This window comes from Danio rerio, chromosome 6, assembly GCF_052040795.2.
Source record: "Danio rerio strain M-AB ecotype USA chromosome 6, GRCz13ab, whole genome shotgun sequence".
Lineage (NCBI taxonomy): Eukaryota > Metazoa > Chordata > Actinopteri > Cypriniformes > Danionidae > Danio > Danio rerio.
In genome coordinates this window covers 39,894,581-39,913,394 of record NC_141026.1, presented here as the reverse complement: position 1 = coordinate 39,913,394, position 18,814 = coordinate 39,894,581, and the positions used below count along the sequence as shown (strand labels likewise).

General features: G+C 36.2%; 2 protein-coding genes and 1 long non-coding RNA gene across 3 annotated transcripts in view; 1 reads left to right on the top strand and 2 right to left on the bottom strand.

The window, feature by feature from the left end:
* The window catches only part of LOC147836428 (uncharacterized), a 719,152-nt gene that overhangs the window by 327,547 nt on the left and 372,791 nt on the right, over positions 1-18,814 (bottom strand). The window lies entirely within an intron of this gene.
* Positions 434-2,400, top strand: LOC147836430 (uncharacterized). Its single transcript, XR_015493946.1, has 2 exons — positions 434-718; positions 1,244-2,400. It is a non-coding gene; the product is annotated as an uncharacterized LOC147836430 (long non-coding RNA).
* The window catches only part of cyfip1 (cytoplasmic FMR1 interacting protein 1), a 75,284-nt gene continuing 59,112 nt past the window's right edge, over positions 2,643-18,814 (bottom strand). The window contains 8 exon segments of the mRNA NM_212759.1: positions 2,643-3,066; positions 3,154-3,301; positions 4,578-4,816; positions 7,225-7,319; positions 7,422-7,494; positions 16,098-16,228; positions 17,320-17,410; positions 17,649-17,792. Coding sequence (NP_997924.1) covers positions 2,902-3,066; positions 3,154-3,301; positions 4,578-4,816; positions 7,225-7,319; positions 7,422-7,494; positions 16,098-16,228; positions 17,320-17,410; positions 17,649-17,792 — 1,086 coding nt within the window. The 3' untranslated portion in view covers positions 2,643-2,901.

The following is an 18,814-nucleotide window of genomic DNA, read 5'->3' as shown; positions in this document are numbered from 1 at the left end:
CCAGGTTAATGGCAAATTAAAAGTCCTATTAGCATGCTTCGGCATATACTCCATTAATCTACTGTAAATTGATAGCTAAAAAGACTATATATAAATAGTAGTGTAGATCCAAAAGTTGTTTTCTTCCAGCTAAAAACCTCTTGAAGTTTTACACCCGAAAATAAGGGTAAAACGTTTGAAGTCTTATGACAGTTTCTCACATCAACCAGAGGTGAGTTAATGCTAGCACATGAAAATCCATTACATTATTGTCTAATTATGCCATTATGAAACGGCAAAATTTGGTCAACGAGAGTAAAATTTAAACAAAGATACAAACAAATTGAGCTACAATGAGTGATTGTTGGTGTTCTAGCGGCTGTACATTTTTTATTATCTTTCTCTACGTTTCTTTGTGGCTTTGACGAGTCACGCAGTTATGATGACTAAAGTTACTCCGCGCCCGGGAAAATAGTCCCAATATAAACACTCATCGTAGAGATTTTGGGACTATATTATTAAATGACGTTCTCTGCCGGGAACAGGAAAAAGACTCGACGAAGCAAGAAAACTATTTGTGACCAGACTGAAATAACGACATAATAATATGTGCACTATCAATACAGATTGCGAATTATGCTTTATATTTTGCCTGTATAAAATGAGGTCGTCTTGTCACAAAACATTAATGAAATATCGACAAGCACGTTTCTAGTTCATTGCAAGCCCTAAGTCTCAGGTGAGTGTGTAATTTGTATTTTTTATAACATGGCTACTTAGTTGAAGACAAATGATTAGCCCCTCTGAAAGGAAATATATTTAAAGTACCGTCTGACGGAATGAAGGTTTTCCCAGCAAATGTAATCAACCGTTTTATAACCAATTTCTTTTGACTTTGACGATGACAGTACACAATATTTTACAATACACTTTTAAGTATTCAACAAAGTGCAATTCAATGGCTTAATTGGGTTGAACTCATATGACAAGTCGTTTACAGTCATCGGCCACTTTATTAGGTACAACTACTTTATTACTGTCCAACTACTATTTAACGCAAATGTCTAATTTGCCAATCACATGGCAGCAACTCAATGCATTTTAGGCATGTAGACATGGTCAAGACAATCTGCCGCATTTTAAACTGAGCATCAGAATTGGGGAAAAAAGGTGGTTTAAATGACTGTGGCATGGTTGTTAGTGCCAGACAGGGTGGTCTGAGTATTTCAGAAACTGCTAATTTATTATGTACAACCATTTTTAGGGTTTACAGAAAATGGCCAGCAGTTCTGCGGGTACAAATGCCTTGTTGATGTCAGAGGAGAATGGCCTGGCTGATTGAAAGGCAACAGTAACTCAACCACTCATTACAACCAAGGTATGCACAAGAGCATATCTGAATGCATAACATGTCAAACATTGTGGCGCATGGGCTACAGCAGCAGAATACATTGACCAAAATTAGACAATAGAAGATCAGAAAAACTTTGTCTGGTCTGGTGAGTCTTGATTTCTGCTGCGACATTCGGATCATAGGGTCAGAATTTGGTGTCAACAACATGAAAGCATGAATTTGTCCTGCCTTGTATCAAGGGTTCAGGCTGGTGGTGGTGGTGTAATGGTGTAGGGGATGTTTTCTTGGCACACTTTGAGCCTATTAGTACCTGTTGAGCATTGTGTCAATGCCACATCCTACCTGAGTATTGTTGCTGACCATGTCCATCTCTTTATGACCACAGTGTACCCATCTTCTGATGGCTATTTCCAGCAGGATTACATGCTGTCATAAACTATGAATCATCTCAGACTGATTTCTTGAACGGCAATGAGTTCACTGTACTCGAATGGCCTCCACAGCCAAATCTCAATCCAATAGAGCACCTTTGGGAGGTGGTGGAACAGGAGACTGGCATTACGGATGTGCAGCCAACAATTCTGCATCAACTGCATGACAAAATGTCAATTTGGACCAAAATCTCTGAGGAATATTTCCAGTATCTTGTTGAATCTATGCCATGAAGGATTAAGGCAGTTCTGAAGGCAAAATGGGTACGGGGAGTGTATGTAGCCAATTGAAAAAAATATATATAGACCTTAGCAGTTTTTCATTTAGATTTTTTTTGCTATTTACTCCATCCGACCAATCACACCACAAAAAAATATAATAGAAAATATTTAGAAAAATGTCCTTGCTCTTTTACACATTACTTTGGAAATTTTCTCTTTATTATATATTGAAGATAAAAAGCAGGAAACTAAAGAAACCTGAATTTGATACATTTTTTATTGAATTAAAATTTGATTACACAATTCAAATACAAAAAAGGCACGTTTATGAGGAGTAAGAACTTGGCTACGCTTAAAGTTTTATTAAGTATAATAGAAGAAAAAAAAACTTGCATGCAATCATTCAACACCACATAGAAAAAATACCGCTGGACTCGCACTACAGCAAAAGCTTAAATAACCCTTTGATAAAACCCACTTGGCCATTTTGGAACCATTCCCCACTGCTGTTCCCAAGTATAAAACATGAGTAGTGCTGTGCTATCATTAACATATAAAAGATTATAGTCAATTTATCTATAATAAGGCACGAGTGTGTGTGTATGTGTGTGTTTATGTGTACAAAAAAAATCAACCTGAAATACGCTAGTAAAACTGAGCCATGTTTGTGTACATCATAAACATATCTTGGCCTGATTAACCAAAGCCTGAGTAGGGTGCAGTAATTGGTGCAAATCAAATCACTCGACCAATCACAAGGCAACTTACTGGCTCTGCAGAAACTACAGGGTGGCATAAGAAAGGCATCATTAAGTAGAATGTGACAGTGAAACTGGTCCTAAACACGTTGCTAAATATTTCCCTCTCTTTTCCCATCTCTTCCACTTCAAACTGGTGCAAATGAACAAATAAATCTCAGTTACTGGCCAAAGACTGATGGATGGGAGGCTGAAAGCACCGCACGTGTTCTACTGGCATGTTCTCTCCATCTCCAGACTTCAGGTACTTGTTCAAAATGGCGAAGATCTCATCGTTCAGAATCTGGAATTTGCGAATTCGGTCAACCATTTTCTTCAGAGGCTATATAGTAGGAGGAACAACAACAACAAACATGCTTTAGATAAAGTAACATGAGAAATACATCAAAGCAAAGCCACTAAAACTCACCACGCTCTTGATGATCTCATCTTTACCGTCGTGTTTCTGCACCTTCAAGAGATGGTAGCTGAAGTCCAGGATGTCAAAGCGTCTGTGCTGACCGAGTAAAGTGATGATCATGCAACCAGCCCAGTTCAGACCGTCTCCGAAACATTGCCTAGATAGAAGATTCAATACTTCAATATCACAATATTTGAAAATTATTACTCAAGTTTAGTTGAAGTGCTTTCTGGGCATGGGCCGGTATAAGATTCTGACCATATGATAACCTTGGATAAAAATATTACGGTATCAAGGTATTGTGATTACTGCTCAAAAATAGATTCTTTTTAAATGTCTGGGTACAAAACAAATACTTTTTCCCCTTTGAAAACAATATATTTTATTTTTTGAAAGATTTGTAACATTTTGGAGCAGTAAACATGTCAGGCTAAATAATTCAGATGAATCTTTGACTTCTGCTGTCTTCATTAGTTTCAGAAAGACAGATTTAAAACAGCATCTTTGGATATATTTTCTTCTGAAGATACTGTTGTCCTAAAAATAATAATGATAAAAAATAAATAAATAAAAATGTAAATAGAAACGGTATTACATATGATTTTGGTGGTTTTAAACCTTGACTTTTCCAAACCGCGGTATACCTTGAAAACGGTTAACGTCCCATGCCTAGTGCTTTCTCATAATAATTATTGTTTGAATTACAATAGGGTTTGCACTTTAGTACCAATCGGTACTGAAATTTTCTCGCTAATATTCCAGCGCTATTAAACACGTTCCTAAACAGCGCTGATTTGCCATAGTGTTCACGTGCTTAACAGAAATGACAGTGATTGACCGTGAAGGTCATCGGTTCACTGAACTCACAACTGTTAACCGATTGTAATCACAGATACAGGGACATTGGAGCTTTTTAAAGCTGCGGTTCATCTGTGGATCGCTCTTATGTCAGCATATAGACAACCCAGCTGATCGACGTGGCTTTGAAATGCACCAGTGTCCCTGTATCTGTGACCACTCAGTAAACAGCTGTGAGTTTGGTGAACTGATGACCTTCACAGCCAATCGCAGTCATTTCTGTTGAGCGTGTGAACACAATGGCAAATCAACGCTGTTTAAAAACGTGCCCAACAGCGCTCAAATGTTACCGGGAAATGGACGTTTTTAAAATTTCAATATCAATTGATACTGAATTCCAGTATCGTGCAATCTTGCATTACAACTAAATTTGAAAAAGTTGAGGTTATTACTTATCATAACTTTATTAATTATTAATAACTTTAATTAATTAACTAATCACTAATAACAGTTAAAGTTATTATACATAAACACAGTTACCTTGCAGTTATATAGTATAAAGGTGATATGTATGTGTGCATGTTTAATGAAGTGTATTTGTGTATGTCAATGATGATTCTCTATGATTCACTCACTCAACAGTGAACTCATGTGCGCCCACAGGGATGCAGTACACAAACTGCATTGCGCTCCACAGCCGGTGAAACTCCACACACTCGTCTACATGCATCACTCCATTGCTGGGTAAAGGCCCACGCCAGATCGGGTCGTCCAGGTAAGCGCGGACGCGTGTCAGAATAACCTCAAATATGGAGAGTCCGCAACACAGACGCTCTTTAGTCAGCAGGTCTCCCTCACGGGCGATGGCGATTTGCTGTGGAGAGATTGTACAGGGTATTCACTCAAACCTGAACAGTAGTGAAGAGCACTTATATCTGCATATAGATAAATCCCACATGACTAGACGGATTTGACCCCTAACAGTGCTGGGTTGTTGTACTTACCAGCTGATGCCTTTACTAATTTCAAGTAGACTGGTGAACATTTAGGGAAGTTACATTTTAGATCACATATCTTTGGATTACTTTTGACTTAACCTGAATTTTTAGTTTGGTATGGTCACCAGATTTAGACACATGGATTAAAAATCAAGAATCTATAATCAGAATAATAAGTACAAATTATAATATTGTGGGGTAAAAAGGGCAAAAATACTAAATTAATGAAGAAAATTGAAACAGATGTCAGTGGTAAAGTCAAATTATGGCACTCATGATTTCATTAATGTCCCATAAAATTAAAATCAAGTTTTTTTTTTAGATGTTAGTATCGATATTGTTAGTTTTTAAGATATCTATAAGCTAGTGTGCTCCAAAACAGTGACAAAATTCGCATTTAGAAAATATAAAACTGAAATAAACATGTGAAGATTGTAATTTCACTTCTATGTGGATGAAGGGTTTATTCACCTCCCCTTATACTACAGTTTTTCATCAAATCATGACCAATCAAAGGCTCTCATGTCATAAATGTCTCATGGCTCTCATCTCATGCGGGGCATGTCATAAAATCTGACATGCCCCGCCTCCTTCAAGATGCTTCTCATTTGCTTTCAATTTGATGCTCTTGAGCTCAACCACTCTCACTGTCAGAGCGGTGATAAAATGCTATTGGCCGTTTTAAAAAATGGGATGGGCTACACTGTCCCACCCTGGGGTGTTCCGATTGAGATAAAAATTAAAATATTAACAATAAAAATGCACATTTCAAAGCACTTCACGGGATCCTTAATGTCAACTTTTGAAATGACCAGTCCAAAATCCTAATTACCCTGCCAGTTTGATTGAAAAATCAGTGACCATTCAAAATTACTACACAACCTGACAAAGGTCTTGTTGCCTATCCAAGTTTAGGAACAACAAATAATAACTTGACTTCTAGTTGATCATTTAGTACCAGGAGGCAAAGGCCTCTAGATTGTGCTTATTTTACCAAAATAAAATGTAATCATGACTTGATTTTTAATATTTAATTAGGACAGTAAGATCTGACTTTGCTAAGACAAACGTCTTGTCACTTAACATAAATAATTTATAGGATAGAATATAAAGTTATGGTGCAGTGGAAATAGAATTAATATTGTGAATGACTCCCATGAGCTTGGAGGACTGCATCCATACATCTCAGCAATGACTCAAATCACTTATTAATAAAGTCATCTGGAATGACAAAGAAAGCGAACTTGCAGGACTCCCAGAGTTCATTAAGATTCTTTGGATTCATCTTCAATGCGCCTCCATCTTACCCCAGATATGCTCAATAATGTTCATATCTGGATACCGGGCTGGCCAATGCTGGAGCACCTTGACCTTCTTTGCTTTGGAGCTTTGATGCGGAGGCTGAAGTATGATAATGAGAAGCGCTATCCTGCTGAAGAATTTGCCCTCTCCTGTGGTTTGTAATGTACTAGGCAGCACAAATGTCTTGATACCTCAGGCTGTTGATGTTGCCATCCACTATGCAGATTTCTCGCACACCCCCATATTGAATAACCCCAAACCATAATTTTACCTTCACCAAACTTGACTGATTTCGATGAGAATCTTGGGTCCATGCAGGTTCCAATAGGTCTTCTGCAGTATTTGTGACGATAGGGATGCAGTTCAACATGATTTAGCAGAAAAATTTACCTTCTACCTTCTGAAGTCAAGTTGTTATTTTTTGCTTTTACAACTGGGATCGACGACAAGACTTTTGTCAAGTAGTGTAAACTGTTTAATATTGACTATGTTAAGTAAAAATTATAAAAACAGTCATGACATGCTTCAAAACTGTGATATTTGAAGATTAATAACTTTAAAAAATCAAGCTGAAATCGTGACATAAATGTCGGTTTTTGGTTGAAATTATGACTTATTACCAAAGTATTTTTTTATGTTGCATAAAAAACAGCTCTCCTAAACATTAGAAAGAAAGCAGCAAAAAAAAAAAAAAAAACCTTCAAACTTTTTGGTTACAAACTGACCAATAACAGCTTGTGATCAATGAAGAACTAAGCCTCTCTGAAGCAATTTTTGGCAGAAATCCCCATTTGTTGTTTAATAAATCAATTTTCCCATTACTACCGACACAACGCATCAATAATAAATGAATCTGGAGGGCTCAGAGATGAGATCAAAGCAGCGGTTAAGTGTGTAATTGGAGATGCTAATGACAATAAGTAGACGTGTTTGCCGGAGGCGGTAAAGCAGCAGAGCAGGACCAAAGCGGCTGTTCACCCACCTGAGGGGTTCCCAGACGTTCAATCAGAGGCACCAGATGCAGCGCTGTGTATTTGGCCTCCAAACGCTTCATCTTTGCATCCAGACGCTCTCCTTCTGCATAAGTGAATTGTGGAGGGATTATTACACATGTATGAGGAACACAAAGCATGCTCAAAATACTGAATATCCTTGGCAAACACACAAAAGTGAGCTTACCTTTGACGTGAACCCTTGGTAGGATGTTCTGGAAGGGAGCTGCGTGCAACAAGTCGCACACCTCCTCTTGGGACTGCATTAAAGAGAGGAACTCATTATAGAAAATGAAGCCCAAAGAGAACGAAAAGCTGAGCAATCAATGGAAGTGTGGAGAGTCAAAGCCTGAGTTAAATTCAAATAAGCAGGCTGAGTTAAAGGTCTTGGGAAATTAAAATAACATTTTTTAAGATTTAAGCACAAGTTTTAAGGATATCTATAAACTAGTGTGGTTCAAAACAATAAAAAAAAATGCATTTACAAGATATAAACTTCAAAACTTAGTAGATTTTCCACTTCCGCCTAAATGGATCAACAATTTTTTTTCATGTCATCTCATATTCTCATCACATCTTGACCAATCAAATGCTCTCTACTAACTGATATGTCCCGCCCCATTCAAGACGCGTCTCATTTTCAATCTATTTGATTTGCTAGAGCTCAACTCCTCTCATTGGCAGAGCGGTAATCAAACTAAATGGTATGGGGAAGTGGTCCCACCCTCTCTTCATGTTAAAGTTTAGACAATATTTTAAATATTAAATAAACTGCACATTAAATAGAACCTCACTGGACCTTTAAATATTTACTGTTGCTTTGATAGTTACATAATCACAGAAATTTTATGAATATATTAAAGGGATAGTTAACCCAAAAATGAAAATTCTGTCGTAATTTAATCACCATTTACTTGATTTAAACCTTCATGAGTTTTTTCTTCAGTCAAATGTTAGAAACCTGTAACCAATGACTTCCAAAGTATTTGTTTGTACTATAGAAGTCAATGGTTACAGGTTTTCAGCTTTCTTCAAAAATCTTCCTTTGTGTTTAACAGAAGAAACTAATAAGGGTTTGCAATCACTTGAGAAAGAGAAAATAGTGAGTAAATATTCATTTTCTGAGTGATCTATGCTTTAATGGAATGTCCAATCTGTTAGCATTACTTAACGCTATAGAGATCATGAATTAATGGACAATTTTTGAATTATTTATATAATACTCAAAGCTAATTTAAATAATTTATACAACTTGAAAAGTTAAAAATGTAGACATTAAACAAGAATATATCAGACAAAAGCCACATTTCATCACCCTGTATTACTGTGCATTTTGAAATATCACATGAGAAACAAGTAACGGAAACAACAGATTTTGAATAAAAATAGCTTACTTTGTAAAAAAAAAAAAAAAAAAAAAACTCACACTCACTTGAGGTGGTTTTAAGCTTGTGCAATAAATGTTCATGCAAACAATGGGATAAAACGCATTTGCTGAATAAACCCATAGCGAACATTACACCCATGTGACTAATCAGCTGTCTCCATTATGGTTGCCTTGTTTACTGTTGGTTACCAAGTTACCAATACTGCAGTCAGCTGCTCTAACTTGAAATGCACCCAATTCGCATTTGGGATTTCCTTGAAAAGAATTACTTCAGATTAAGATGTAAACCTGGCTATTGAATGTAATGTGGTAAATGTATCGTCAATCAAACCTTTCAGATAGAAACTGTAGAGCTAATATACTAAACTTTTTTTTTTCTATTCTATAGACCAGTGGTTCTCAAACTTTTTTCATTAAGTACCACCTCAGAAAAAAATTGTCTCTCCAAGTACCACCAAAATGAGCAGTATTGAATTACAGTAGCGTAGTCGGCTCAGTAAAGCGGCTACAACTCTGCACAGTTAAAAAAACGTGGCAGATTACCTCAGAAATATAGGCTATATGTCTTATATGGCATATTATATACATCATTTTTGATAAATTTTGAAATATATGTTGCATGTACATGACATATTTTATTCCTCCGCGTACCACTAGAAGGAAGCCCGCGTACCACTAGTGGTACACGTACCACAGTTTGAGAACCAATGCTATAGACCTTTTTCGTTGCTGCATTGAGGATGCCATAGCGACCAGCGTCTTCAAGGTAGGATGCCTAGAACTTCAGTTTACAGTGTTTACAACTGGTAAATATTGATCCGAAAAAGGTTATCAATACCGTTTTGAGTGGCTTACGGAGTGTTTTTGTGATCCACAACTTTGATTTTGAAAGGTGTGTTATAAAGCTGGTATAGCCTACTTCTGCCAGACGTGGTTCAAGCATGAGAGAAAAACATTCTCCTAATTCAGCGTGTGCCATCAGACAAGATGCTAAAATATATTATTAGTGTTCCTGGTGATCTGTCAGCCGTTATACTGTACTCTGCCGGCTTTTCAAAGCACACCCATCAAACACGCATGCATCACACACAATACATCCCTACATTGTAGAGCCTTGCCGGGTTTAGCGCCAACTTGCCTCAATACACCTGCCTGGGTGTTTCAAGTATACCTAGTAAGACCTTGATTAGCTTGTTCAGGTGTGTTTGATTAGGGTTGGAGCTAAAATCTGCAGGACACCGGACCTCCAGGAACAAGTATGTTGATCCCTGTTATAAAGCAAACCATATTACTGGCATGAATCTTAACAGGTATGTAACGTTAAGCTGTTTATTTTTTTGTAATCCAAAAAAATAAAAGTACGTTACTGATACTATACTGACTGATTTGCATGTTGATTCTAATTAGGAGCTGTTCATGTTTCATTTAGTTCCGGGGTGGCCAACCCTGTTCCTGGAGAGCCACCTTCCTGCAGATTTCAGTTGCAACCCATATCAAACACACCTGCCTGTAATTATCACGTGGTGTTCAGGTCCTAATTAATTGGTTCAGGTGTGTTTGATATGGGTAGCAACTGAAATCTGCAGGAAGGTGGCTCTCCAGGAACAGGGTTGGCCACCCCTTATTTAGTTAGTTTGTATTGTGTAGAATTGACCACAATATGTTTTATACAGTCATTTTAAAATGCCACTTTATTTTCACTTTGTGCCACTCTTTCAATCAATTTGTCAGTGGGACAGTACAGTACGTGTGTGTCGAACATTTTGGTGAATTACATTGGTTTAGGTTTGTTAAATATTTGAAAAAATGCGATGACGAGGCTCCATTTAAATGGTACAAGAAGCCATCTAACGATAACTCAGAGATGTTGCTTTTAATTCTTATTAGATCACATTTTTAAATAATCAGTCCAGGAGGTGGAGCTGATTGACATCAGTGTTGGTTTCAAGACTTTAAAAGCAAGTAAAATTGATTGAAACTATCGTTTCGAAGCTGTCCAAATGTGACAGTTTATATACATCAAGCTGCTGACTGGAAGTTCAAAGCATCCTGCTTATGCATACAAACAAAGCATAATGGATACTTTTGAGCTCTATGAAAAAGGTCTATAGATTGTGCATAGATATATATACACTAGATATCGCATATGGACCTTGAGCATATGTCAATAGCACCGCCACATTTGTACAGTGCTCCCAGCACAAATGTCATTCAAGCGCACTAGTCAAGACTAAAGCTAATGTGAAGATGCTGGACTTTAGGGCTGTGTATGCTAAAACATTTTTTATGTTTTTATATGTTAAAGTATTTAAACTTCTCTTATGTAAGGACGTGATGACGAAAGTTAGAATGATGACAGTAGTCAATATTGTTATTCTGATTATTAATATTCAATTCCTGAAAAGATATACAATATATTCAGTTTAATCTTTTATTTTTCAATAATTATTACACATTTTATACAGCTGCTGAAGAAAAGCTTCTTGCAGTATTGAGCATGATTTATTAATTTGCAGCAGAAATGTAATGTGGCATATTGGCTGAACAAGAAACGTCCCTTCATGTCAAAAAATGCCATTTAAAACATGTCTGTCAGAGTTTTGTATGATAACCAGGCGCAGTTCCAGTAGATGGAGCCACGCATTCACACACAACACCACTGACAGGAAATATGTAAGACGTGGCTGTTGACATTTAAATGAAAAGGCTGAGAATTACAGCGGACGGCCCTGATTGCACTGACCTTGCCATCAGACAGAGCAGGTACTTTCATACAGCCATAGATTTTTCTCTGGCAAGGCTTTATTGAAACAGACAGCCCTTGATTGTTGACACTATGTAATTTGAAGTTGAATGTGTAGGAGGGCTGAAGACAACTCTCTGGGAAACTCATAATTGTCACTAACGTCTGACATAATTAAACAGCAGCTTATCACTTCTCTGAAGAGCCTCCTGAGCGTCTGGATGAACATCAGTTATTCTCTGCTTGTACCGCAGTGATGTTGCATTCATAATAAAGTGGAAACTTGACTAACTTCCTCACAGAATATAATGTTTGTTGATTAAAAGCTTACAGATAAAATGTTGCATTGTTTTTTTAATCATCATTAACCAACTGCTGATAATGAAAAAGGTAGAATCATATGAGACTTTGTGTACCGTACCTGAAAGCCATTTTAAATCCTCACTTTGAGTTATTGCATTATAAATTAATCAAATCACCAATTTTGGTACCTGTGAAGTAAATTTGTCTATTCATAGAAAATATATGTATAAAATATGGACCCCCTTTCAACACTTTCTTAACCAGGTGGGCTGTGCAACATTTTTTGATGTTTGAGCTTTCAAACACTTGGTGTCTTATTGTATTGTTCAGATGTCTTACATTTCTGCAACAATAAACAAATCTGTTTAACCAGCACACTCTAGAAAGCTGTGAAATGCAAGGTACAAAAATGCAACATTGTTATTATTTATTTATTTTTTAATTATGTATTGTTATTATTTAAATTTACGTAATTTATGTACATATTTATTTTCACATTTTTAAGTATTTGTTATTTTATTTTTTATTTCGTTTTTATTAATTTATTATTATTTTTTTTTTGTTCTACAGTTCAAACTAAACTCAAAAAATATATTTTTTGGGGAAAAAAGAAAGTATATGAAATGCCAAGTGTCTAACGTGTCAAATAAGTTTTGTTTGACACAAAATATTGCTCAAGTATAATAATCATAAGCTCAAGTAAAATAAAGCTCAAGTATAAAACAAACTAAATTTATGATTATTTCACCACTTACTATAAATATTAAGGTTAAATAAATGTCAAGCAAATGTAAAACTAATAATGGCTGAGAAATGTGCAATATAAAGACTAATGTTTCTCTCATTCAGCACCAATTTGTGTGCAGTATGTGTGTTTTGCTTACTGGAGGAGGTTAATAAATTATCCTAAATCTTGACTCAATATAAAGTAAACTTGCTAAAGTCAGTCATTTACCTTTATTTACAGTAAGCTGTGATTTGGATTTATTAGTGCCCTAAAGAGGTAAACTCATAATCAAATTATAAAACAATGATTTCAATTAGCCTATAATAGTAATACAACATTGATTCAACCATTTAAGAATGATTCATTTACACAAATGTAGAACATTAACATATTGCTGAATGCTTTTTGCCAAAAAAAAAAAAGTTCAAAGTTAACAGTAATTAGCCTGCAACGTAAGCTTGCAATATCCCTTATATTCCATAACAAGAATAATATTCCATGGACAAGAAATAGACATTTTAAATGTACATGATATTCCAGAAATTTCACAACCAATGGGAACCAATCAACTTGATTTGTTATCATCCAAATAGATAAATGAAAAATAATTAATGGAAATTGGGCAGCAGCCACAATTTAAATCGTTCAGTATCAATATTGTATTGCGATCATTTGCAATCCGCTTGGTAAATGTGACGCCACATGAAGCAGCTTCAAGGTCTAAGCGCTCTATCAAACTGCATGGGGAGACTCAACAAATGGTAATAATTAACATTTACAAAGTAATGTAATACTTTCAAAAATCATGATCACAAATCTCTGTCAGGCTTACAGCTCAAAATCTGGGCTCATTTGCAGCTTTCATTGGCCAAGGATCACCAGAGAATGTCTGATTGACAAGTAAAGCAACCAAACAGTTCATTTTGCAACGTAGATGTCCCAAAGTTAGTCTACTGTACATCCTAAACTACACACACTTTTGAAAACCCAGAATGTATAATATATGTTTTTAAAGTGACTACACTCAAATATAGAAAATAATCCACTTGTTAAGTGTGACGTCACGCGAAGCGGCATCAAAGTCAAAGTGCTCTGTTAAACTATATGGGGAGACTCGCAAATGGCAATAAATGATAACAAAGCCATGTAATACTTTTACAAATCACAATCATATATATCTTCATGCCTAATATCCGATGGCCAGAAAGGTATTAAGTTATTATAAATCGTTAAAATATCTGTGCCTGTGATGCCTATTGACTAATGTGTACACAATGATTTTATATAAAATTCACTTTGATGTGTGATTTGACTAAAAAGTGGTCATAAACAAATATTTTCTCAATTCAAATGAGTAGCGGCTTATATCCGGGAACAGTATTCCATTCGTCACGACCTAACAAGCGGATAGACATTCATGTGGAGAGTTAGATCTATAATCAGTCAATAACAGTCACTGAATTATATATAAACTTCTTTTATGTATAGCAAGAATCCGACCTTACTCTGTTAAACCACTGCTGTACAGCGAGCACTGTTTTATGGACTCTTTGTTGAAAAGAGTGCTAAAAATACATATTTGTAAAAAATTTGAAGAAGATCATCATCTTAAAAGGCTTGAAAACAGTGCTGCCACATGCAACACACCCGCAGATGCGTTTCCATGACAACAGCGTGTGTCAGACATCATAAACACTGAGCAGACAGCACAAATAATGGAAATCACCAATGCTGTGTACTATGCGTGTACACAGTATATTAAATATGTCAAAATGTAGAGATTCATAATTGAAGATATTGGCTACTTTGCGCTTCACAAAAAAAAAAGAAGAAGAAAACAAAGGAGCTAAGCCATAAGGAGGTTAATTAAGTTCACACCACACTCTTTAACATAAGAGAAATAGTTCAAAAACACATTATCAGTCAGTTGAAGAATAACTGTTTGGTGATGTTAATCGACCTTTTGCTTAGCTGTGATAAAAGTTGTCAAAAAAGATTAGAAGTTTTTCATTTGTTGGAACTTCTTCAAAGAATGCAAGATGGCAGATAACAGTAGTTATTAAGGCAAAATTTGTCAGGAAGGTTTTTAAAGAGGTGATTTACTATGATATCATATTTTAAAGTTTAGTTGATGTGTAATGTAGCTGTGTAAAAACAAACAATTTCTCTGAAATATGCTCCAAGTTCAATGCAAAAGGTCATTGCAAAGAGAGACATTTGTTGCGTCCCAAATCGCATACTTATGCACTATTCTACGCCATTTTGTAGTATAAATAGTGTAAGTAGTGTGTTCACACTGAAAACTCTAAAAATAATAAGTGCACTTTAATTACCCGGATGATGCACTCATTCAGCCGCTAAAATGAAGTGTGTAAAGATGGACACTTCACGCACTCAATGACCGCAGGTTTGCTTACGTAGCGGAAGAGGCGGAGCTATCGGACGCACATGTTGAATAACTTTATTTATTTTGGATGGTGAGAGCAAAATTCTTCTACGAGAGTGATTAAAGCGCCTCCCGATGGTGAATGCGGCAATACTCACGGCAGGTATTATTTGATAATTCGGTCGTTTATTTCACTGATTTGGCAACCGTCAAACGTCATCAGGGAAACAGTTTGAATTTCCGCTTAGTAAAAAAACATTAGTGTGCCATTTGGGACGCCACTACATACATGTACTATCCTGTTGTGTGTAAGTGCATAAGTACATAGTACATGAGTGCATAGTGTAAAGGGTGCCATTTGGGACGCAGCTGTAGGCTTTTACAGAGTTAGCTTAGCAAAGCCTAAAGCGAACAAAGTTTGGGGAGTACAAAAAAAAATACATCTGGGCTAGTAAAATCACAAACGTTACAGGTTACGCACATTCGAATAAACCCTATGCAGAGAAGGGGATGGCCTGAGGCCCTGTAATGTTATAGCAGAGAAAGCTAAAGTGCAGTCCAAACACTGCTATTTCCACAGAGCTTCTTCTGTTCCTGTATTTGGGCTTCCAAAGGACACAACACAAAGAGAGAAGTACTTACAAGTTAATTTGAATTATGTTCCAGAGAATTATAAAATTATATATAGCTCCAGCATTTGACAAAGGACAGCTTCCAGAATCTCTCTCAGTTCAGTGCTGGAATCGGCTAAAAACTCCTCAAAGAAGGAGCAGCTCCAACCATTACAGAAGAAGCTGTGGGTTGTGTGCCACAACCTGTAAGTGTTTTTCTTTGTTAAAATTGATCAATTACGTGCACAGTTTCTAGCGTTGAGGGTATGTTGTAGTGAGAACATAAACAAGGATGTAACCAATGGAAAATGCTGCTCTTTATGTTCTGTTTGAGTCAGGCACAAACTTATACGGCTTACAGTTTACACGAAGCAAAAGTGCATGCTTGTAGGGGTGTGACATGGAGACGATCCACAAATCACAGCACATTATGTTAGCTGACCAATCACAGCCTCTTGAGGGTGGGCCTTTCGCAGGAACTAGGGAATATGATAGTCGTTTCTATGTTAGCAGAGTAGCTGTGTAGTATCAAAGTAAGATATATGAAAAAACTGATTTTCTACAAGTGAAGCATGAGCACACATTGCTTTGCATCTTATAGACACAACCAAGCCTTAAAAATACACTCTGGACCACCCCTTTAAAGGCAATCACTTTAATCACCTTAAAGTTCAATCATGTGAATGGAGATGTTGTGTTTTCTCACCAAGCTCTGTTCAGTCAGAAGGCAGAAGAGCAATGCGTTTCCAACCTCCCTCAGGTTCTGGAAGCACACAGTCTTCAGCTCAGCGTACTCCACAATGTCTTTCAGCTGGTGGTGGAAGAACTCCAGGATACCTGCATCCGGTAAACAGAAATTGTATTTACTGCTCCTAGATTAGCATTTCCAAAATCAATGTCTAAAATCAGGATGTGGTCAGACATTCAAGTTTACAACACAAAATCTGAACTCATTTGCAGCTTTTATTGGCCAAGGATCACCAGAAAATATTTGATTAAGAAGTAAAGTAACTAAACATGGTTCATTTTGCAACGTAGATGTCCCAAAGATAGCCTACTGTACACCAAAAACTACACACACTTTTGAAAACCCGGAATTTAGTTCATCCTACTAAGTGCTAATTGTCAAAATTGACCGCTTTCTTCTATGCAAGGTTTGCCATCATGACGGCTTTCAGACGAATCATTAAAGAATGTGAGTCACGTTTCACTTTGACTGCTTTTGAAACTCCTGAAGTGTTTCTAATTTGGTACTCCACATGGCTCAGACGTTCAGTCATGGGAATGACGTCTGAGGCGATAATAAATATTAAACCAAAGTTTTGTTTCAACCCATATAACCAGCCTTCAAACTTCTTGAAGAACAAAAAGAATCTCCAGGGACTGATCTTAAGTTTACTCTTATGCCAGTTACTTCCACAAATCCAAGAATAAAGAAATACTCCAGCAAAAGCTTTTAACTACATAGACGGACCCCTTGCTGATTTTCTACCCTCTGCCTTTCTCTTGGTCTCTTCCCCCTCACTTCAATTCACTGTTACTCTCATTTCTTTTTTCTCCAGGCTGCCTGAAACCCACATAATCAGACGCAGTCACGATTTCAGTGTGGAGTGCACCTTCACAGTATGGTCACCCAGAAAGAAATGATAAACAAAACGAGAGAAAGACGGCAAGAGGCAATTACTAAGCATTCTCAAGTCAAGAGGGGTCTGAATAAGTCTTATAAAACTCTCCGCGTCTGCTGCGTGAGCTCTGCTAAAAGCACCACTGTGACTGACACACAGCCAATCTGCCCAACAGCACAGCTGGACCCTGCCAAAGCTTCATAATTCAGTGCTTATCTACTACTTGCTGGTATTTGCACAGGGTCAAGTTGCTCACTTGGGTCAACAAAAAATAAAAGGATTGTTTCGGAGTATATTATTCACCTGGTGAGCCATACTCATGGCGAGGCAGACGGCAAATCTTGGGCATCACTTCCATCAATGTCTTCACATACTGAAGGATGGTGCCTTGAAGCTGAACAAGAAGACAATAATGTTTACCAGTGCCCGTACATCTGGAAAATGACAGACTTTCTTCTTGAAAACTTTAGTTGTGTAATAATTAGTTCTAATAACGATAATAATGTGTTAAGATTCTTATAAATGACAGGTTTGATATTCGTGAAATAAGGAATTTGGTGTAGATAAAAACGATTATATGCTCATGTCTTTAAAACATCCTCAAATGTCTGTATTTATATGAAAAATCTTACCAGGCTTTTGACAACTTTTAACAGCTCCTCCATCACCACAGCGATTCCCTGGTATCCCAGAAGTCTGCAAATAGCCTTAATATGTGGAGGTCCCACAAAGTTGCGGTAGAGGCTGTATATGCTGCTGTACGCCAAATTCAAGGCCTAAATAATCATGAAAAACAAGAAAATGAAGCAGTTTATTATGAACAAATATAAAATCTCATATACAGTTAAAGTCAGAATTATTAGCCCCCCCTTTGAATTTATTTTTCTTTTTTAAATATTTCCCAAATGATGTTTAACAGTCCAGGGACATTTACACAGTATGTCTGATAATATTTTTTCTTCTGGAGAAAGTTTTATTTGTTTAATTTCGGCCAAAATAAAATCAGTTTTTATTTTTTTAAAAGCCATTTTAAGGGCAAAATGATTAGCCCCTTTAAGCAGTTTTTTTCCAATAGTCTACAAAACAAACCATCATTATACAATAACTTGCCTAATTACCCTAACTTGCCTATTCAACCTAATTAACCTAGTTAACCCTTTAAATGTCACTTTAAGCTGTATAGATGTATAGAAGTGTCTTAAAATATCTAGTCAAATATTATTTACTGTTATTATGGCAAAGATAAAATAAATCAGTTATTAGAAATGAGTTATTAGTACTGTTGTGTTTAGAAATGTGTTGAAAAAAATCTTCTCTACGTTATCAGAAATTGAGGAAAAAAATAAACAGGGGGGCTAATAATTCTGACTTCAACTTTATATTGTACTCACCATATACAAGTACACCCCTCACAAATCTCTCTTTTGAATGAATATTTAATATAGGATGCTTGAAAGTATTATATTTGTGCATATACATTACATTAGTCAGCACTGAAGCCAAAAAAAGTAAATTACGATAACAGTCCAAAAATAAGTAGCCCACCCAAATGTACAGTTGAAGTCAGATTTATTAGCCCCCTTGAATTATTAGCATTATAATAATTAAGATAACATTTAAAAAAGAAAGAAAAAAATCAAAGGCTAATAATAATAATAAATAATAAAAATAATAACAATAAAAGGGCTTATAATTCTGACTTCAACTGTATATGTCAGGGGAAAATATAAAAAAAATGAAAAAAGAAGAAAAATCAAACAAAAGATATTAAATTTGATTCTCCTATTTGTTGCCGAAG